This window comes from Pituophis catenifer, unplaced genomic scaffold, assembly GCF_029215685.1.
Source record: "Pituophis catenifer annectens isolate HBS135680 unplaced genomic scaffold, rPitCat1.0.hap2 SCAF_1, whole genome shotgun sequence".
In the NCBI taxonomy this organism is placed as follows: Eukaryota; Metazoa; Chordata; class Lepidosauria; order Squamata; family Colubridae; genus Pituophis; species Pituophis catenifer.
The window spans coordinates 160393805-160413128 of NW_027256881.1; the positions used below are offsets into that span (position 1 = coordinate 160393805).

At 32.6% G+C, this 19324-nt stretch overlaps 2 protein-coding genes across 3 annotated transcripts in view; one reads left to right on the forward strand and one right to left on the reverse strand.

Annotated features, from left to right (window-relative positions):
* Positions 1-19324, reverse strand: part of SUPT3H (SPT3 homolog, SAGA and STAGA complex component) — a 263386-nt gene that overhangs the window by 223142 nt on the left and 20920 nt on the right. The window lies entirely within an intron of this gene.
* RUNX2 (RUNX family transcription factor 2) overlaps positions 4721-19324 on the forward strand; it is a 168426-nt gene continuing 153822 nt past the window's right edge. The window contains exon 1 of the mRNA XM_070956628.1: positions 4721-4819. Coding sequence (XP_070812729.1) covers positions 4762-4819 — 58 coding nt within the window. The 5' untranslated portion in view covers positions 4721-4761. The remainder of the gene's footprint in view (positions 4820-19324) is intronic.

Below are 19324 nucleotides of genomic sequence, written 5' to 3' on the forward strand. Positions count from 1 at the left end.
TTTGTGATTACTTTTTCCACTGCTGGTTCAAAATTTAATAATGATGTTTTCCTTTTGTTTTCAGCTATATTCTTTGAGATTTCCACCTCAGAAGATAGATCTCAAAAAGGAGAAAAATCTGCATTACTTTAGTCAACTACAACTCCCATCTTAAATTATACTCTGAAAACAGAAGAACAGATTAAGCATTCTCTTTTGTCCTACTGAAAACAATTTTTGTATCTGCAAAAAGAAGACATATTACCTTCTAATAGGAGGCAAAGGAAAACAATTTCAGAAAACAAAAGAGTTATTGTTTAAATAAGCGCTTAATCTATTATAGGGAACATGTTTTAGACGTGACTAATCTTTAATTCCAAGTGGCTAATGTAATGTAGCAAGAAAGCCACTGTGATATTGTGCATAGACCAAAGAAACACAGGGTCAAATCCCCACTTAGCTATGATACTTGCCAAGTGATTCTGAGCCATTCATTATCTCTCAGACTAATCTAACTCACACTGTTGCAGCAAAAAAAAATTAAAAAGGGAACTTCTAGGGAAGCCTCTCTTCATTTCTTGCAAGTTTACAAGTATCATTAAATGAAGGCAAAATGGGAAAAGGTTATTAATATATTTACTAGCACTAGGCATACATTCTATGAATTTTTATACTAACTCTTCTTAAACTAAGAATGTTATTATTCCATACTGAAGAATAAAGCATAACAAAATAAAACACTCCCAGAAAAGTTTTCCAACAATATTTATTGGTATGCATGGAATATCTTCAAATTTGTCTACTATGTAGTAAAATGGATTGTGGAGTTCTTAAATCATTTCTTTAGGCAGTTACATATATGAAAAACTGGCAAAGGAAAGTGTTTGCTTTTTAATGGGAGCCTAGCACTGCTGATTATATTGAAGCTATTTTAAAATTGTAACTTCAAGTTCTGACAAAAACATGTTGATGCAAAATACTGAAATACTATAATTATACATGTTATGTTTGAGTGTAGTTTGCTAAATAAATTAAGGGAAGACAATTATAAGATATGAAGTTCGAAGAATGCTAAAATAGAAAGCAGAGTGACTTTAGGCAGGTTACGGAACAAAGTTATGCTTTACAATATTACACCTTTCAAATAATGCAATAACTGACTTTATATTTGATAGATGCAAATGTAAAACAGCAATGTCTGGAAGTTGTGAAAACCCATCTAATAATCGTGTCATTATGTTATTTATTGTGGTGAACATCATCTATATGCTACCGTTGCAAGAAATTCTGTTTAAACCTGTTATAAAAATAAATGTCTACAGTACAAATAAACCTTCTAAAATATATGCTTTATACTGTAGACTCTTCCTAAATACTTGTCTATGTTCACTTTTAACTATTTCATACAAGTAAAGACTATAGGTTTCCCAAATAGATTTTGGACATTTTGTGATTCAATAGTTTATATAAATATAAACATCACCTTATTTGTGATTCTATAGCAAAATAAATCTGATTATTCTGATTTTGCTTGTGCTTTTTTAATATCAGATGACAAACGTCTATTACTACAAGTTGGACCAAATTCTTTCCCTATTCATTGCCAAAGACATCTTTTGGCCAAATCAACCCAGAAAACTGAATATTTATTTTTAGATGAAGAAAAAGATATAAGCAAGAAAACCTGCTTCCCAATGAATTGCAACACCAGATTCTAAATAGCCGCGCTGTAACCTACTAAAGAGATGGCTGTTAAAGTTTTCTTCATCATTTTCCTCACAAATTATGGAAAATCATGGTTGATCACCACAATTTCTTTGGAAATCCACCTTGGTATAGATCTTTTTCAAACAAAAGAGATCATTATGTATCTCTCCTCCAGTTTTCTAGGTACAATTTTAGAAGATACAGATCACAAGTTTTATTTTCTTTTTAAACGTGCGTTTTCCTATGATTGTTACTGGTATGTTGAGAATTCTAAAGAAATCCAATACAACAAATAAATGCAAAACAAAACAGCAAAAGATGTTAAAAGATGTTTCTTACAATCAGATTCATTGCTCCCTACAAGATTCTGCAGGAACTTAAAATTTGAACTCATGCATTAACGGAAATACAATAAATTATACCCAAAATATTTCAAATAAAGTTAAGGAAAATATTGTGAGAATACTACAAGAACTCAGATTCCAGTAATATCAAGATATCAAAGATAATCTAAGACATGTTTAGCCAAAAAGTACAATTTCTAGAGTTTTGTCCCAAATTTATGATTTTAAAGATATTTTTAAAGGTATTTTTTTTTCATTTATCAATTATTTCAGCGAAGAAAATTATATGCATGTGTAAACTGATGCTTATGAATTAAATTACATCATTAACATAGTAATCCTATAGGCTTACCTGGGAGAGTCCTATTGGACTGAGGGGGGTACTTCTGTGTAGACTCAGAATCCTATGTATGTCTATTAGGTCTTATTTCAAATATTCATTCATGCATAGGAACACACTGTAATAAATTAAAATCTAAAATCTAAAATTGCTATTATATTAAAATTTACAAAATTCTCTCACGTATGACACAATTCATTGACATAATTTTATATCTTTGTTTCTTGTGATTACTTTAGTTGTTACCACCAATTAGATTTTTAAAATGTGCAGCATAACACTTTAGCACACTGAAAGTTTTAAAAGAGGAGAAGTATATCTTACATATACAGAATTTAGGAATATTAAAGTTATGGAATTCATAAATAGATATAAAGATATAAAAATCCAGACAAAAATTGTTTTCTATATTTTTCTTTTAAACTTCCTTTCTCCTCTTTATTTATTATGTACCCACAATCCTTATACATTATAGGCATACATAAAATCTTTTCCTGCAGTTTTATTCACTGTCTACTTGGATTTCAATAGAAGGCAAAAGGTAAATGTTCTGTGCATCTCACTAATTTAAAATAAAAATAGTAGAATTTTTTTTATATGTTGCTAAACTACTATCCTCAGTTAAATTACTAAAGATATTAGTATTGAGAGTCAATGGGTCTATGACCATATTAACAAGATTACCCACAGAAACATAGGAATAGTGCCAGGGATTAGGCAGTTTCTGAAAGATGTTTTCAATTTTGTCCAAAACACAAATAAGCAAATAATGCTAACACACAATGTCTGTGTACAATATTCTTTAGTCTACACAGCATGTTGCAATTTATTCTGAGGTCTAAATTACAGACAGAACACCAGCTTCATTTTAACTATGTGCATTAATACAGCTAAAGCTTTTGATAGATAATTGTATTTTAACATACTTTAAAAGACCATATAAATTTATACAACAAACTGCCTAAACAATGCCTATGAATCAGATTTATGTTTCAACGCAAATAAAGCCTTTGAAATCTGCTTATACAGAAATCTCTCCTTCAACATTCAGTAAGTAATATTTTGTTTTTAATAGAACACATTAAATATATAATTGTTTCACATTAACTACCAGAAAGATATCAGAATACAGCATAGTGTATCATCTTTCTAAAATATGCAAGTAAGTCACACTATAAAGATGACAGGTTTTCTAGGAAACAGAAAAGGCTGCATATAATTGCATTTAATGTTCATTATAGAAAGCTGCCAGCTAGCTTTAGGAGAATGTAACATAGACAGACATGATTTCAGGAATCCCGAAACTAACACTTCAGTGACAGCCAATTACAGCCCCAAAAACACAGCCCCAGTAGGCAGTCTGCTAGGAGAACTTGAGGTAAGGTAAAGTTTCTCACAATGAGTTACAGATTCACAAGCTCAGGAAGACAAGGAGAAAAAGAAAAACAGAAGGAATCCAGCTACCCAGCAAATATGAAGCAGACCCCAAGATCGAGATACAATCCAAATATGTAAATTATTGTAAATCATCACTGTTGTTCAGAATTTCACACAGACATTTGTGCCAATTCTGGTTTATTTCTCCACAGACACAATAAGGAGCAGAGGAGGTGGGTGGGGGGTGGAGGGAGAGAAAGAAGAGAGAAGCAAGCAGGGAAACAGAGTATTGAAGTTCTGCTGTCCATATGCTTCAACAGCACAGGAGTTGAAGCTCTTTCAGCAATTTGTATGCTCTCCAAATCCTCATGAGTCACAAAAATTAAAAAGCTAGATCCTTCTGGATTCCAGAAAGGGCCTTACCACGGGCCTTTTGTCAAACTTTAAAAGGAGGAGGAAAGGGAAAAGCCACAGTGCTGGGCAGTCCCACTTTACTTGGCTTCTATGATGTCACAAACCACATGATTCTGTCTCTCCAGTAACAGGGCTTGCAAAAAAAAGGAGTTTTAAAAGCTTTTGCTTTTTTGGATTGTGTAAATGCTTCATTCGCCTCACAAACAACCACAGAACCACAAGTGCGGTGCAAACTTTCTCCAAGAGGACACAGCAAGAAGCCTTTGGTTTTTAAATGGTTAATCTCAACAGGTCACCAACAGCCACGAAGACCATCAGAGTCAGTAAGTACTCTCAAACCACATTCTGTTCGGTAGTTCTAGACCTGTCAAATAGTTCTTCATTTTCTTTTTCTGATGTTTCCTTACTTTTTTTTTTGCATGTTACCAGTAATGCAGCATGTTTGCTTTTTTTACTGTAGTCAGAATGGAAATACATCTAGATTCTATACACACCAGACATACTGCAAAACTTAATGGACCTTGGCTATGATTTGTGATTTCAGTATAAGGCTTCAAAGATTCTTTGCACCAGAAGAAACACCGGCAGGAGGGGAGAGCAATGGCATCGAACAGTCTTTTTAGCTCAGTGACACCTTGTCAGCAAAACTTCTTCTGGGGTAAGTCTTTGAGTTTCCAAAGATTATGAAATATTGTTGATTTTCAAAAATAGTTTGCTATATGTGTGTGTTTAAACTTTCTAGTCCAAATTAACTTGGTTTGAGTAAAAACAGTGATAGTGCTCTTTTAATTTGAATATTAACTGAATTTGACACATTTTACTATGAACACCTAAGTGGTCAGGAGATTTTACCTTCCCTGTATAATCATAAGCAGATACTGAAAGCACTGTATGGTTGTCAGATCAGTGTTCAAGGTACGATGCTGTCAATGCTAAGCATAATGCATGAAAGAATGGAGAATAAGATGCCAACCATTTAAAAGTTTTACCATGACTAAGCAGTAAAGTCACTGCAGAGGGCTCACTGCAGAGGGCTCAATATTTCCCAATATCTGATGAAATTGTTAAGGACAAAAACAGTCCTTATACAATTTTTCAGTCAGACATTGGCAAGCTGAATCCACAATTAAAATTTGATTACAACCAAGTATCCTGTGGCACCTAATTGACCTGCCAAAAGTGTATGATATAATTGAGAATCTCATGCATTTGTTTCTGTTTACAGCATGAAGTGCTGTTTCGCATCCACCAAAAGTTACAGGAAGTCTGTTATGCAGTTCTAAACAAATATGCCCACAAGCTAAGAAAATCCCTGGCAACAAAACAATAGAGTAGTAAAGTAGAGCAAAGACGCCGATCAGTAAGATTCTACAATTGTAATAATGCATTTTAGGAAACTCTGTATAAATATCTATTAAAATTGCCACTTAAAAATATGAGATAAAAAGTTAACTAAGATCTTACTCCGCTTATTTCAAAGTCTGCCTTTACGTAAGGAAAATTCTTAAGTCCCAAATAGCATCTCTGAAACCCCTTTGATCCTTCCCATTTCTGATATTTTTGAATTTGTCAGTACATATATTAATACCATATGAAATAAAAGATTGCCTATTTTAAGAAAGCATAATATGTCTGAATAGCTTCACTGATCTCTGCAGTATTTGCTGTACAGCTGAGACTTAGTTTCAAAAGATGTAGAAAAAGCTGCCTAAGGCCAAAATCTGTTCATAGTCCTTGGAGCAGTAGCAGGAGAGATTGTTTTCCTTTTCTCTTTGAAATACTGCAAAAATATCTAAACAATATCAACTTATAGAAAGAGAACAAAATCAAAACACTTACAATATTTTCTTAATGCTGTCCATCTTGGCTGAAACTTACATTAGGGCTGAAAGTGAGTGATTTTCCTTTTCCTGCTAAGGAAAAAAAAAAACCCTGATGCTTGGAATGCTGTCACAGTGTGCACCTACATTGAACGTGTATTGTATCTAGCTGATGGTTGGAGTTCGGTTTACCCCTCCTACTTCACACGTTTCAACTGGCTCCTGTTGAATCCACTGCAATCTCTGAGCATAATTAGACATGAAGCAAGCCTTGTACTCATGAACAGAGGGACCTATTTAATTTCTGATATGCCAAGCTTTAATGATGAGCTGGAGAGCCATATGCCTGAAAACTTAGTTTCTGCAAGATCATCATCACATGGAATTATACTGTAATGGGCAACTAGCATGCAAGACAAAAATGCAGCAGGTATTTTCCAACTGAATCTCCCCCTTCCCCCCACCCCAAAAATGTTTACAAATAACCAGACATTATTCCGGCTTTGCAATAGAAAAAAATAGTTTATATGCATAGGAAATTGATTTTGCTTTTAATATCCACAGGGAAAACATTGATGATTATAATTAATATAATGTGTATTGCTGACTGCTAGTTCCTCTCTTTTTGGACAAAAGATATGGGCAAAGCAACCTTTCAGATACTTCCTATTTAAATAAAGAGGATGAAGCTAATCTAAAATGAATTTTCAGACAAAAGATCACTTCATTTAACCATTAGTTCATGGCATACAAATTCAAGCTTATTTCGCTTTAAAGTACTTCTCTAAATATATAAATATATGCAAGCTAAGTTAGCTATAGTAAACACTGAAAAACTGATGTGTATAAATAAAGTGCTCTGATTCTTATTACCAGCAATGTATCGTGTCCATTTAGCAATGGATTCTGAATTGATGCCTTTGCGTTCAGTTTAGTAATATATAAAGCTTTTATATTCAGTCATATTTTCCTTATTAGGCACATTGGCAAATAAAATGATATTAGGGTTTGGAACAGAACATTGAACTTAATCAGTGTACATGTGATGGGAATGTATGTAGTCTTGCCCTTGTAAATCAGGGCAATTCTGAATGTAATTTTCTATTTTCCATGTAATGATCAACATGAAATACCTAAGGTTTTAATTAAAATTAACCACAGTAATTGATTATAGATAAGTAGCATGAATAAATGCACCCCAGGTTTCTAATAACATATGTAAAAAGTCTGCAATATAATCCACAGGAACTTGTTTAAAAGAATGGAACACCTGTGTTCTTGCATAGCTTCTATTCCATTCACTGGCTTGTAAGTAAGAATTTCCAGCTGAGTTATGCCCACCATTTGCACCTGAACTTTCAGCTTATATATAAATAATTCATGAGATTAAGATACCAATTTTTTTCTTCAATATTCATCTCTTGCTTCTTTTTAAGTGACTGTTTCCCGCCAAAAAAGGAAGAGGCAAATTGTATTTCCAATAATCTGCATGCTGTGGTATATTGCATATTTTACTGATTAAACACAAAAAAATTAAATCACTCGTTTATAAAAATGGGTCAGTTAATAGTTCCCCCAATGTAATTTTAATCCCTGAAATATGAAAAGACAAGAGTTATATTAACTACAATTTATGTTATACATTGCAGAGTATTCCTATCAGAATTTGTAAAATTAATAAATCAATTTTACTAGAAACAAATATTTTACACTATTCAAGACTAATATATCAGTTCTAAACTATTTTGTTTAGACAAACATTGGGTAAAAAAGTGTTTCTACTTACAATAATTTTATTTGATGATTTTACATTTAAAAATTTTAGAATCACGATATAGATATATAAATGAGTTGGCTTATTTATTGAACCAGTAACTACTGATATTCTCCCCTTGTTGCTCAAATACTCTAATCTGATATAAGATTCCCCAAAAACAAAAATGTTCCAGTTAGTTAAAAGAACACCAAAGTATTAGACACTTAAACAAACAAGTAAGTGAAAAAAAAGCTAATTCATAGGAGAGGCTAAGATTTTATCAGGCATAGAGGATTAAAATTTATTGAATAGAACCATTCACAAATCAAAACTTACTTTACTTCTTTACCTTCATACAGCGTTAATCAATTAAAACATTTTCTAGTGATTCAAAATCCATGTGCTTTTAATTTTACACATTGGTGGTCTAAAATATAGAAATGAGGCTGAGCTAAGTTAGTTTGTATAGAAACTTTTGGTTTTTTCCAACAAATATTCTACCAAAGTTTTCCTTAGAGTTACTCTATGAAAATTGAGGCAATATTTTTATACTGTACCTCCTTGTTGAAGTAAAGGTTAAGGGTTATCAAAATAGCTCAGCTATATATACAAAAAAAGAGAGGAAAACTTAAGTATTCACATGAAAAATCCAAGGGAACTCTATTATTTATTTTTGCATTTCCTATGATTAATGATGCACTCGTGTATACTTGAAAACTGAAGTCATAGTAGGGCTAGCACCTTGAATTCCTTTATAAACTAAAGAAATATCAAGTCTAATTCACTGAATTAACAGGCCACAAAAATATTAAAATACTCCACCATCCGCTTTAATATGCAGCACTGCTAAGAATCCTCACAACATGCTGTGATTTCTTCAGAGGTGGTCTAATAAAATCTTAAAGAGTATCTTATTTAGAAATCATAAAATATGTTTTCTTCAGTCAACTTACTTTCTGTTTAAAGGCATTATCCTAAACAAATTACAATTTACAAAAGTAAATACCACAGTGGTCCTTAGCAACGTTCTTAGGTTTGCTAGCTAAAAAGTTCGGTTCCATTTCAAATGTACATTGCTGCAATACGAATAAGACAGCCCAACACTGAAAGAGTACTTTGTGTGTTAGTGTCTACATGGTAATTTTTCTGTCAAACACCCCCCCCCAAAAAAACCAACCACCCAATCTGAACAAATAAAGTAAAATCAGAATACAGCTCCAGCTCCCACTCTTACAGGTATTTAATAATTTCCAAGTATTGCAAACTAGAGGATATGGCACATGCAATTATAATCTGCTATAGGTACCCTGCCAATCCTCAAATTTAACTTCTGCAAGTGATGGGATACTATTAAATCTGCACTGTTAATAAACATTATAACAAACGGTCCATTTACAGGGCCCCAGAATATAATAAATTTGAATTTAGGGGGCTCTCTGTGGCAGCAAATTTAGAACATTAAAAGGTATCAGAATGTTATGCCTACTAATCAATTAAATTGGTTTATTAAAGAAATATAACGTTAAAAATTACAAATACTATAGTATTTCTGTCTTTTTTCCTATGGTTTTAAAATCAAAATCAAATAAGATTTTAAAAAGTACCCCTTAAGCCACATCCTATGAAAACTTACTCGGAGATTACATTGAACAAGATAGGCCTTATTTTTTTTTCAGATGAATATGGACATAATTGGGAGTTCTATTGTATAATGAAATTTGAAATAAATATATTTCTTCATTTCATTATATAATAGAACTCCCAACTATATCCATATTCATTTGGGGGAAAAAAAATAAGGCCTATCTTGTTCAATGTTTTATATTGTGACCAAAAGCTGTTCTCAATAGACTGCAGACAACCACATAATTCACAAGTCTTTAAAATGCTATGTTTAAGTCAAGAAGCCATTGTTATAAATGCAATCAATACATTTTAATAACACATTACACTGCTTAATATCCATTGACTTTAATATTATTTTAGAGGAACAACGAGTGCAATATTGCAGCCCAACCATCCAATTTGTAGGATATTTCTTTATCTGAAATTGCTCAGGCTTGTTCTTAGCAGTGATCAGATGCTTCTGTCTTCAGACTAATTAAATTTCCTTTTATATGTCAACCTTTATTTAAGAGTCAATATTTCAAACCTGAAATATTAAGGGGCTAACAAATATTTAAAATTACAAAAACAGTAATTCTGCACTAAAATTCTATGTACAGAAAAAGTATATGCTCAACTGAGCATTAATAAAGATTGCATATTCACATATATCAAGAAAAAAACTTTTCAAATATAACATTTTTGAAAGTTGCAACTTTTTACTTAAATGCAATGAGGGGGACTCTAACGCACACTAAAAATATTTTAAAGGTGAGCATTATTCAAAATATCTGAAATCATAAACTAATTTAACATCTGTTTAAAATATGGGGATTATTCATACGTATATTTCTTATTCAAACACATCAATCTGCTCACCGATAGGATTATCTATAATCAATACAAATTGCCTTGGAGGTTTGCAAGGGGATGGGAAAGAAATGAGGAGCTACATAACAGATGATCATTTTAACATTTATGAAAAAATAATTAAATGTTCTATAAAAATATTAGCTAAATAACAAAATCAGTTTTCAGTTTGACTTGTACATTGGGAGTTGGGGGAAATAAATTTTGGATTCAATTTTGCTCTTTTCTTAAACTAAGAATTCACTCTACTTTCTCCTTGTATCAGATGAAGCGTGTTAACACAAAAAGACTGCATTCTGATCCAGTAACATAGTCCCAACACAGAAATATCTCCCAGGAGTAACAAAAAGGAAACTACATTATGTTTTTTGGAGGAAAACCAGTATTTTGAGAAAGTCAGGCATATTTGCAAAAGTAATACATTTATTATTCTTATAGAAAATATCCAATTGATTCTAGCAAAGGTAGTTAAACCATTATTTCTTCCTTTAAAGAAATAATGAAACAATGCATTCATTGGAGTGAAACTATAGAGAATTAAAAAGAGCTTTCAGTGTTGTAATACACTAGAACTAAAAATGCTGTGTTAAAAACTGCTTGGGTAGAAATTCACAAATTTGTTTTTGTTTTATTTCACTTTTATTTTAATACACATTTTTCCTAATTTTATTCAGACTTCTACAAAGTATTGCTTATCTTGTTACGATCTGGTACTCTGTAGCAAAATCACAACAGAAAAGCCAGAGAGAGTATTTATTTTTTACAGGAAAAATCTCAATACTGTATTTGATAATGAGACATGTAAAATTATCATGATACAAACAAGTATATTATTTTGATGTACCAAATAATATATATATATCAAATGGTACATGTAAGTAGATGACATAGTTTCACAAAATGTACAAGGGTAAAAGAAGAAAAAAAGGATACCCATCAGTTCAGGCAGTAAATAATAAAACGTCAGACTGCTTAAAAACAGACCATGAAAATTTGAATCTAATAATTAAAACAGGATAATCTGTACTAATATTTGATATGTGACGATGTGGTTACAGAGATCTTATCATAATTTAAAAGCAGCCAGCAAAGGGAACTCCCAAAACTGACCAACTTCAAACATGTTTAGCTTCAGCAAGATTTTTCCACTTCTGATCTACATTGCACATGAAGGCTGTAGAAGTATATCTAGCCGGTGTACAATAATACTTCTTCATGCAAATCTGTCACTAAATGGATAACTGCAATAATTAACTAAGCATGTTTGAAACTCAAACTCAGGAAGAGTATATGCTTACTGCTATTACATCAAACTACCAGAAAATGTTTTAATTTTAAAATAACTTCAGTTTTAATTTTAAGTCTACCAAAAGTAAACAAAAGCTCAAATAATCAATTGTTTTAGAAAGTCACATTTTTATGCAAACCTTGTTGAAATATATGATCTTATAAAATTGTAGCTTATTTATTAACACATAATGCATACAACACTGAATTACCTTTTTATATAAGCATTTATTTCACTTCAAGATATATTAAAAAGCATTCATAGAAAAACACATTTTACTTCCATAAATTCTAATATTGAACTATTAACATTTTAGTAAAAGCTAAAATGAGTATATAATCCCATGGTATTAATAGAGGCATTATTTCAGAATAAAATTATATTATCATAGCACTATAGTAGCATTCATTTAGTAATTATTCTGCAGTAAATCTGCCTGCAAATCCCTAACTGGATAAAAAAATAGAACAATCCAAGAACATTCCATAGAATGGGGGGGGGGGGGAGATGTTATCTTTGAATCTCTCAAAATCTTGTTTTTTAAAAGTACTCTTTATTTTCATCCATTACAAACAGGTTTTGCTGGGTTTATTGCTTTCTTATATATTTTTAAATGAATATAAATATAGCCTAGAAAAATTATTCATTTCCACATTCGTGTTTAAAATGCATTAAAATTGTGTGAGACTAAACAATAGTACAGAATTATTTTAGTGGGAAGGAAGGCGGAAAGAAAGCAGCTTTAAAATGGTAGGACAAAAAAGGGACTAGTCAATTACCTCCTCAACTTTTACTGCCAATAAATGCAACAGGTACTGTGCCTTCCCTAGGAAATACTTAACTACTGTAAACTCAAAGTATCTAGCCACGGGAGAGCCTTTACATTGGCTTGATGTCATACCTTCCCTTCAGCAACCATGAAGGCTGATACAGGAAAATTCCCTTCCCGAAGAAACGATGCCCCTATAACCCTGGACACACAAAAACAATAGAGCATGTACTTCTCTGGTGCCTGCATTACAGAGATATTTGCACTAGCGTCATCTCACCCTTATTGCATAAATACTCAGGACAGACACGACCATTCTAGATCTCCCTGCTGCTTTCATATACCAACCCTGCTATACCACATATAATGTTGCTAGCTTCTGCCCAGCAGCGTGTAAAATGACCTGTGCCAAAAAATAATCCTAATGAACATGAATCCTTGTATTAAAAAATAATTTTTGTTTTATATCTTTTTAAAGCTTTTTAGAATTATATTTTTTAAAACTCTGATGTATTTTCTGTACTTTTTAATTGACTGTACCCTACCCTCCTTATGCTGCTCTTTGAGCATAATAAAGTTTTGATTTGACTAATCAGTTGTGAGTTGGTCAACCAACTATATATATATAGTATATTACAAACATACTGGCTTCATGAAAGCAAATAAATATTATGTCTGCTTATTACAATACATAATGTGTGAATACATCACAGATAAATATTCTGTCAACATGCAAATTTTCAAATAAAATTTAGATAAATGTCATAGAGCGATAGTTGTATTAAACATGAGTTGAAACTGATAGTTTACTGCAAGGAGCTGCAACAGAATTTCTATGCTTCCAAGTCTCTTATGATCAATAAAAAACTTTAAAAGTTGTTACTTTGCTTTCTCCCCAACCCCAACCCCACCCTTGCTAAATATAGTCCCTCACAATACAATTTTCACACAAATGCAAATATATCTAAATATGTGTTTTAGCTGTTTGCATCAACTGTGCCTGATGATACTTTCTAGAATGTCTGTATACATTAGCATGCCTTGAGCAAGTTCTTTCTGCTGCACCACAATGATGTGATCCAAAAACTCAAGGGCACATTAAACAACAGACTACCTGTTCTAGCCATACTTAGGAATGTGGCCAAATCATTTTTTTTTTATTGATTTAACCTTTACAGGAATGTTTCATATCCTCAGAGCAAAACATTTCTAATGTATTTATAATATGATACACCTCTAAGAAGTCTATATTTACAGAGGGAGGGAGGGAGGGAGAAACGGGGAGAAAGAGAGACAGAGAGATCCAAGGTATAATACTATCTCCTTCAATGTTTGCAATATGTTCAATTTTTAGGTCTGTTGATTAACAAGCTTTCATTATTTTTAAAAGTCCATTTAATTGCACTGGAGGGACATGGAGAGCAATCCTCTAAATGCCATTCCTACTCATATACTATTGAAGTAACTGGCAGAGTAGGAACCATGGCCAATAGACTATGTATGCATGGAGTTATTATCAAAACATAGACATAAGTTGCTCAACAGCTAATCAGCCAAGAAATTCTGGCCTTGTGCTTCAGAACTTCTCTATTTCCAGCTCTTGGCAAAAAGGCAGAACAAAGAGGAAAACATTGTCAAGGTTTTGAATAGCTAGTACATGTTGTTAATAGGCTGTATATGACCTGATGCATACATAACAAGTCATACAAACCTAGTCCATATTTGAAGCACAATTTGAATGAATACAAGTTCAGTAATATCTAAAGACACATTAGTCTGCACTAATTTCTATCTGTAGGAACTTGTCTTAGAGCAGTTTTTAAAATGAAACTTAAAACTGAGATGAGGTGGAGGTTACATGCTAGTTCATGAAAAACATATAAATGTAGCTTTCAAAACTTCTGTATATTTCTATACAAATACGAAGTTGTGTTCCTCATGAAAATTATATATTTGTTTATCATGAATATATTTTGAATTTAACTTTGATCATGCATTATATTTATTATATTCTCAAAAACTGCAAATCACATTCACATTGAAGTAAACACCTGATGTCTAAATAAGTTTCCAAATAAAGGTGAAAATAGAAAGCCAAGAATAAAAACTCATTTGAATGGCTGTCCATAAAATGCAAAAGCTGTTTACCCATATCACTAAAATATAATGCCCAAAGAAACAAAGATCTTGATCCAGAAATATAAGATTTATGAGTAGAATTATAAAAATTTAAAAAATTGTGAAACACTAGGAAGCTCGTTACCCGTTGGGTTATTATTTCAGAGATATTTTCTTACCACATTCTTCAATGCCTTCAATAATGCAGACTTTCTAGCGCACTTTTAAAGTTTTTAAAAACTCAAGGAGATATTCAGAAATCTATCTGCCTTGAAAGCAACTCATGCTAAATTGTAAAGCAGAGTCAGGCATTAGGAGCGGACCATAGGAAATGTTTTATAATATTTTGTATTTTGTCATAAAATGATTTATGGTATTTATGCATTAAATGTTTTATAAAATTTCCCAAATTCAAATTCCATTGGAATCATGCATCCCAGATTTGGATGCATTCTTCAAGTTAGCCCAATTGAAATACCTTGGTCCAGAACATTTTGCACCGCTTCACCCAATTAAAGGTTACAGACACACAAGTTTTAGTAGTAGTCATAGTGTATAGATTACCAATAGAAGGAATGGTTACCATAGCTCGTAATTATACCTCTAGTTCAAGACATACAGAGGAGCAGGAACCAGGCTAGCTTCCCACTGTTCTATACTATCATATTATCCTATTTTCAGAAAGCAAGCATGATTTAATTTAAGCTGGGCTTAAGTACATAAGCATATTGGGGGAGTATTAGTAAAGAGCTTAAGTAATCCATTGCAGTATTTTTATTCGCTAAAAATATTACATGGCATTAGTCTGACTCGTCTTCATGCATCCAATGCCCTCTACATCCTTTCTTCTCCCTGAAATAAACAATGAAGTTTCCATGGAATAAAAGACATAAGAATAATTGTATAGACTGTAGCAGCGTTCCTTAAGCAGCAATAAATAAATAAATAAATGCATATTTGTAAAAGCTTTTGGAAGAACTTTACTATAAATTGTTCTTTGTGATATGTTGTATGCTCTTTCTGACAAACAAGCTAAGGCAGTATTTACTTGTGAAATCTGAAACATACAGTACCTCAGTTTATTAGAAAGGAATCTGCTACTTGCTTCATATTGATTTGAATAATTTAGTGAAAAATCTAGCATAAAAATCCATAAACTATCTTGTAATCTATATGGAATGAAACTCATATGCAAGACCTAGCAGAAATAGAAAAAATGTCATTTTGCTGCACGTTTTTTTAAAAAGGGTTTAAACCTACTGAAAATAATTTGCAGTTCATTTTCAGATTCATTAATTAATTTCTATGAATTATATTATAAACTTGAAGACTATGTGAACTGTACATATTTCTGGATGTTAACAGGTAAAACAGAAACAGGAGAGTATTGGACTTTTCACACGTTCAGTTATGAACGTGTGAAAATAATTATTAGAGTTTAAGGATGATTGTTTGCTAATTGAAGAAGGTTGTGGAGAGTGAGGGCTATGGAGATTCTCAATCATCTAGGTCATGGTTGTCCCAAAGTTGCTCTTTCAAAAGGCAACTGGACTTTCTGTGTTTTTTCTCTTGAAGACATTTTGCTTCTCATCCAAGAAGCATCTTCAATTCAGAAGACAGTGAGGGGTGTTCTGGTATGTGTTTGCTTCCTTCTTGAGCATATGTTTGGGGCTAGAAGGGCTTATAGTTGGAGTTCACTTACTGAACAAAATATTAAATAGTGGATGAATTACATTAATCAATTAATAGCAGTCCCAATTGACTTGCTTTTTAAGAGGGGATATATTTGGGAATTTCACAACTGGAGCAAACAGGAAGACAAATAGTAACAGGGAAATTTTATATCCAAAGGACATTCTTACCAATAATGTAGTCACACAATGCTATGGTAACATATTCAGAAATGCTAACATTGCATGTGCAGAGTTAGCTAGACAGGCAGAACTGAGGGGAGGTCCTTAACTGTAGGAGAAGGATGGTAGAATCTATTAAGAGGGATCAACCTACAATCCCTACATAGCCATAAGCGAATTAAGTCCAATCTCTCTTGAATTCTGTTGACCTTAATTAACCCCAAGTGTTATCTTCTCAACTAACCCCATTAGTTGAGAAGATTCTTGTGCACAGACATGATTAGCAATACCTCAGTTTAACTGGACCTTCATGTGTGGACCTGATGATTTGCACCTAAGGTCAATACATGGATGAGATAGTAGTGTCAAAGAGAGTTTACATGGATACATTTTGAAACAAGCCAAACTTATACAAGAGATAGATTCCATTTGAACAAAAATGGAGCAGGATGCTGGCACATGAGATCAAACAGGTTTTAAAGATCAGCTTCAGAGATCAAACAGCAGCTTTTAATAAAACTCAAGGAAAAAGTAGCCAGCATTGGAAAGCATCCAGAAGAACAGATATTTTCAAAATTCTGGAAAGCATAGGACACATGTTGGAAATGACTTAATGAACATGACATGAGGTAAAAATGTTAGAAAAACCTTCTAATAGAATATATATACCAATGTTAGAATTAAGACGAGACGGGGAATTAACATGCTTGATTCTATGTACATTACATGGGATATACTAGAAAGCAACAGAAGAGTTAATTCCATCAGTTATTATGAACAGAAGGTTTGAGGAACTGCCTCTCCCTGATTGTTTACCTGTCCCATTAAGTCCAGTAGGAGAGGCAGGCTCCAGGCCCCATCTATTACAGAGCACCATCTTATGGAGTCTAGGAAAAGATTCTTTTTGTCATGGTGTCCACCTTTCTGGAGATAAGATTGACCCCAACCTTATCTTTTACAACTCAAGGAAAGGACTTTTGTAAGTCCTTAAGGCATGTTTTTTTGTTACCAGTCCTGGAGATCAGGATGTGAAGCAGAGCCTGTGCAATGGTTATATTGATTTGTCACTGGGGATTTCGTTTTGTATCTTGGCTTGGATTATATATATGTATTTGAGGACAGTGTTTTCAAAATGCTGTTTTACTGTTAGTGGCCCTCAATGATGAATTGGGTAGCCATATAAATTAAGTAAATAAAGAAATAGACTCAAATATAAGTAAGATGAAGATATATGCTACTGATAAAAATAGAATATGGTCTTGAGATAATGGATGAAGAATGACAGACTTGGAAAAAAGGTGATATAATAATGCAAAATATCAACTACCCTCACCTGGATATAATCATAGACAATAAACCAAATCTCTATATGCCCTAAATGTTTGTTGTCTATATTTTTTCCATCTAAAAATTAACTATGAACTAGTGATATAATAAAGAGATTACCATAGACTACTATGTTTTGCATACATATAACAGGAAATCGACAGCAATTCCAATATTTTTGACTATAAGAAAGGAAATTGTTTCAAAAATGAGGGTAGTGGTAATAGAGAGACAGAAAGTTAAGCTCAAGAGGTCCATATATCTTCATAATGCCTAAATATTATTTAAAACTACATAATGGCAGCTCTTTGGAATTTTTGCCACAATGTAAGAAATGTCAACTCATTTAGGAAGAATCTAGCATTTTCAGGAAACTGTAAAAAATTATTTCAGCAAATGGAAAGCCTGAGGAGGAGAACAAAAAGGACCGCCAAGTCTAACAAAAATAAAAGGTAAAAAAATATATTTTGAGGAATGCAAAACAGGAATAATTTAGTGTATGGCAAAAACTTTTAAGGTAAACAAAAATACATTAAAATTTGGTCATTAGCTTATAAAGGAGTGGAACTGATCCTCAAGATTACATTGAGATTCCAAATGAATTTTTTGCATCTGTCTTTTAAAATATCTAAGTTGGCCATCTGAGCTGGACTGACATTTTCAGAAAAGGAATTAAAACAATTTAAACAAATTTAGGTAGCAAAAAGGCATATTTATAAATATTTATTTATTTATTTAGTGAAATACATACAATATAGTCCACGATTTATTATTGCAATTGAAACTGGAATCACAGTCTAAGACATGCCAATCATTAAGCGGGTCTCCATGTGATTGCACTCAATTTTATGAATTTTGCAGCAGTTGTTAAGTGAATGTGGCAGTCATTAAGCAAATCCATTGTCCACAATGGTGTTTTGTGTCAGAAACCAGCAAATGAAAAAAAGGTCATAAATCATGGTCACATGACTGCAGGCTGCACCCAAAATGTATCCACATGATCATAGGGAGGGGTCAGCAGTCCAAACTTCAAATCCAGGTCATAAATAGTCCTGGGAGATCTGTCATAACTTCAAAAAGTCACTAAGTGACTTGTCTTAAGTCAAAGGCTACCAGTAAAATGGTCTATTCGGAACAGCACCTAAAGGAAAAATGCAGAAGCAAATTGAATAGAATTTAGTGGTTATGGAACCTATTATTTTATGCACTGTGAAAAACAAACATCAAAGTGATGAACTTAAGAAGTAGAGCCCCAGAAGGACCAGTCTTAGGATGGTACTTATTAGTACCATTGTATTGTTCAGAAATGACTTATGGGTGATCAGTAAGTTGAACAAGTTTGAGGTTGCTCAGAGTTGGTGAAAATGAAAATTGATATAAAGAGTGTCACCTAAAAATGCAGTTCTTTAAAAAAAATACACACATTAGAACAAAAAGCCCAAGCTTCACATTTACACTCACGGGATTCTAAGAAAGGAAAAGTTATTGCAGTCACAAGGATAGGTCAAGATGCTGATTCTGCATGCATTAGCTGTGAAATAAGGTATATTCATTAGGAAAAGGAGGGAAATTGCCAACATGGTAATATATTTATTCAAATCTACATGTCTGGATCTGGAACACCGTGTTATGATTGCCACATTCAAAAAATGAAGAAATATAATAGATTTGAGAAAAATTCAGGAAACAACACCTAACATTATTAGGGGGCTTAAACATCTGTCTTATGGGGGAAGAAGACTAGAGTATTTGGGGTTT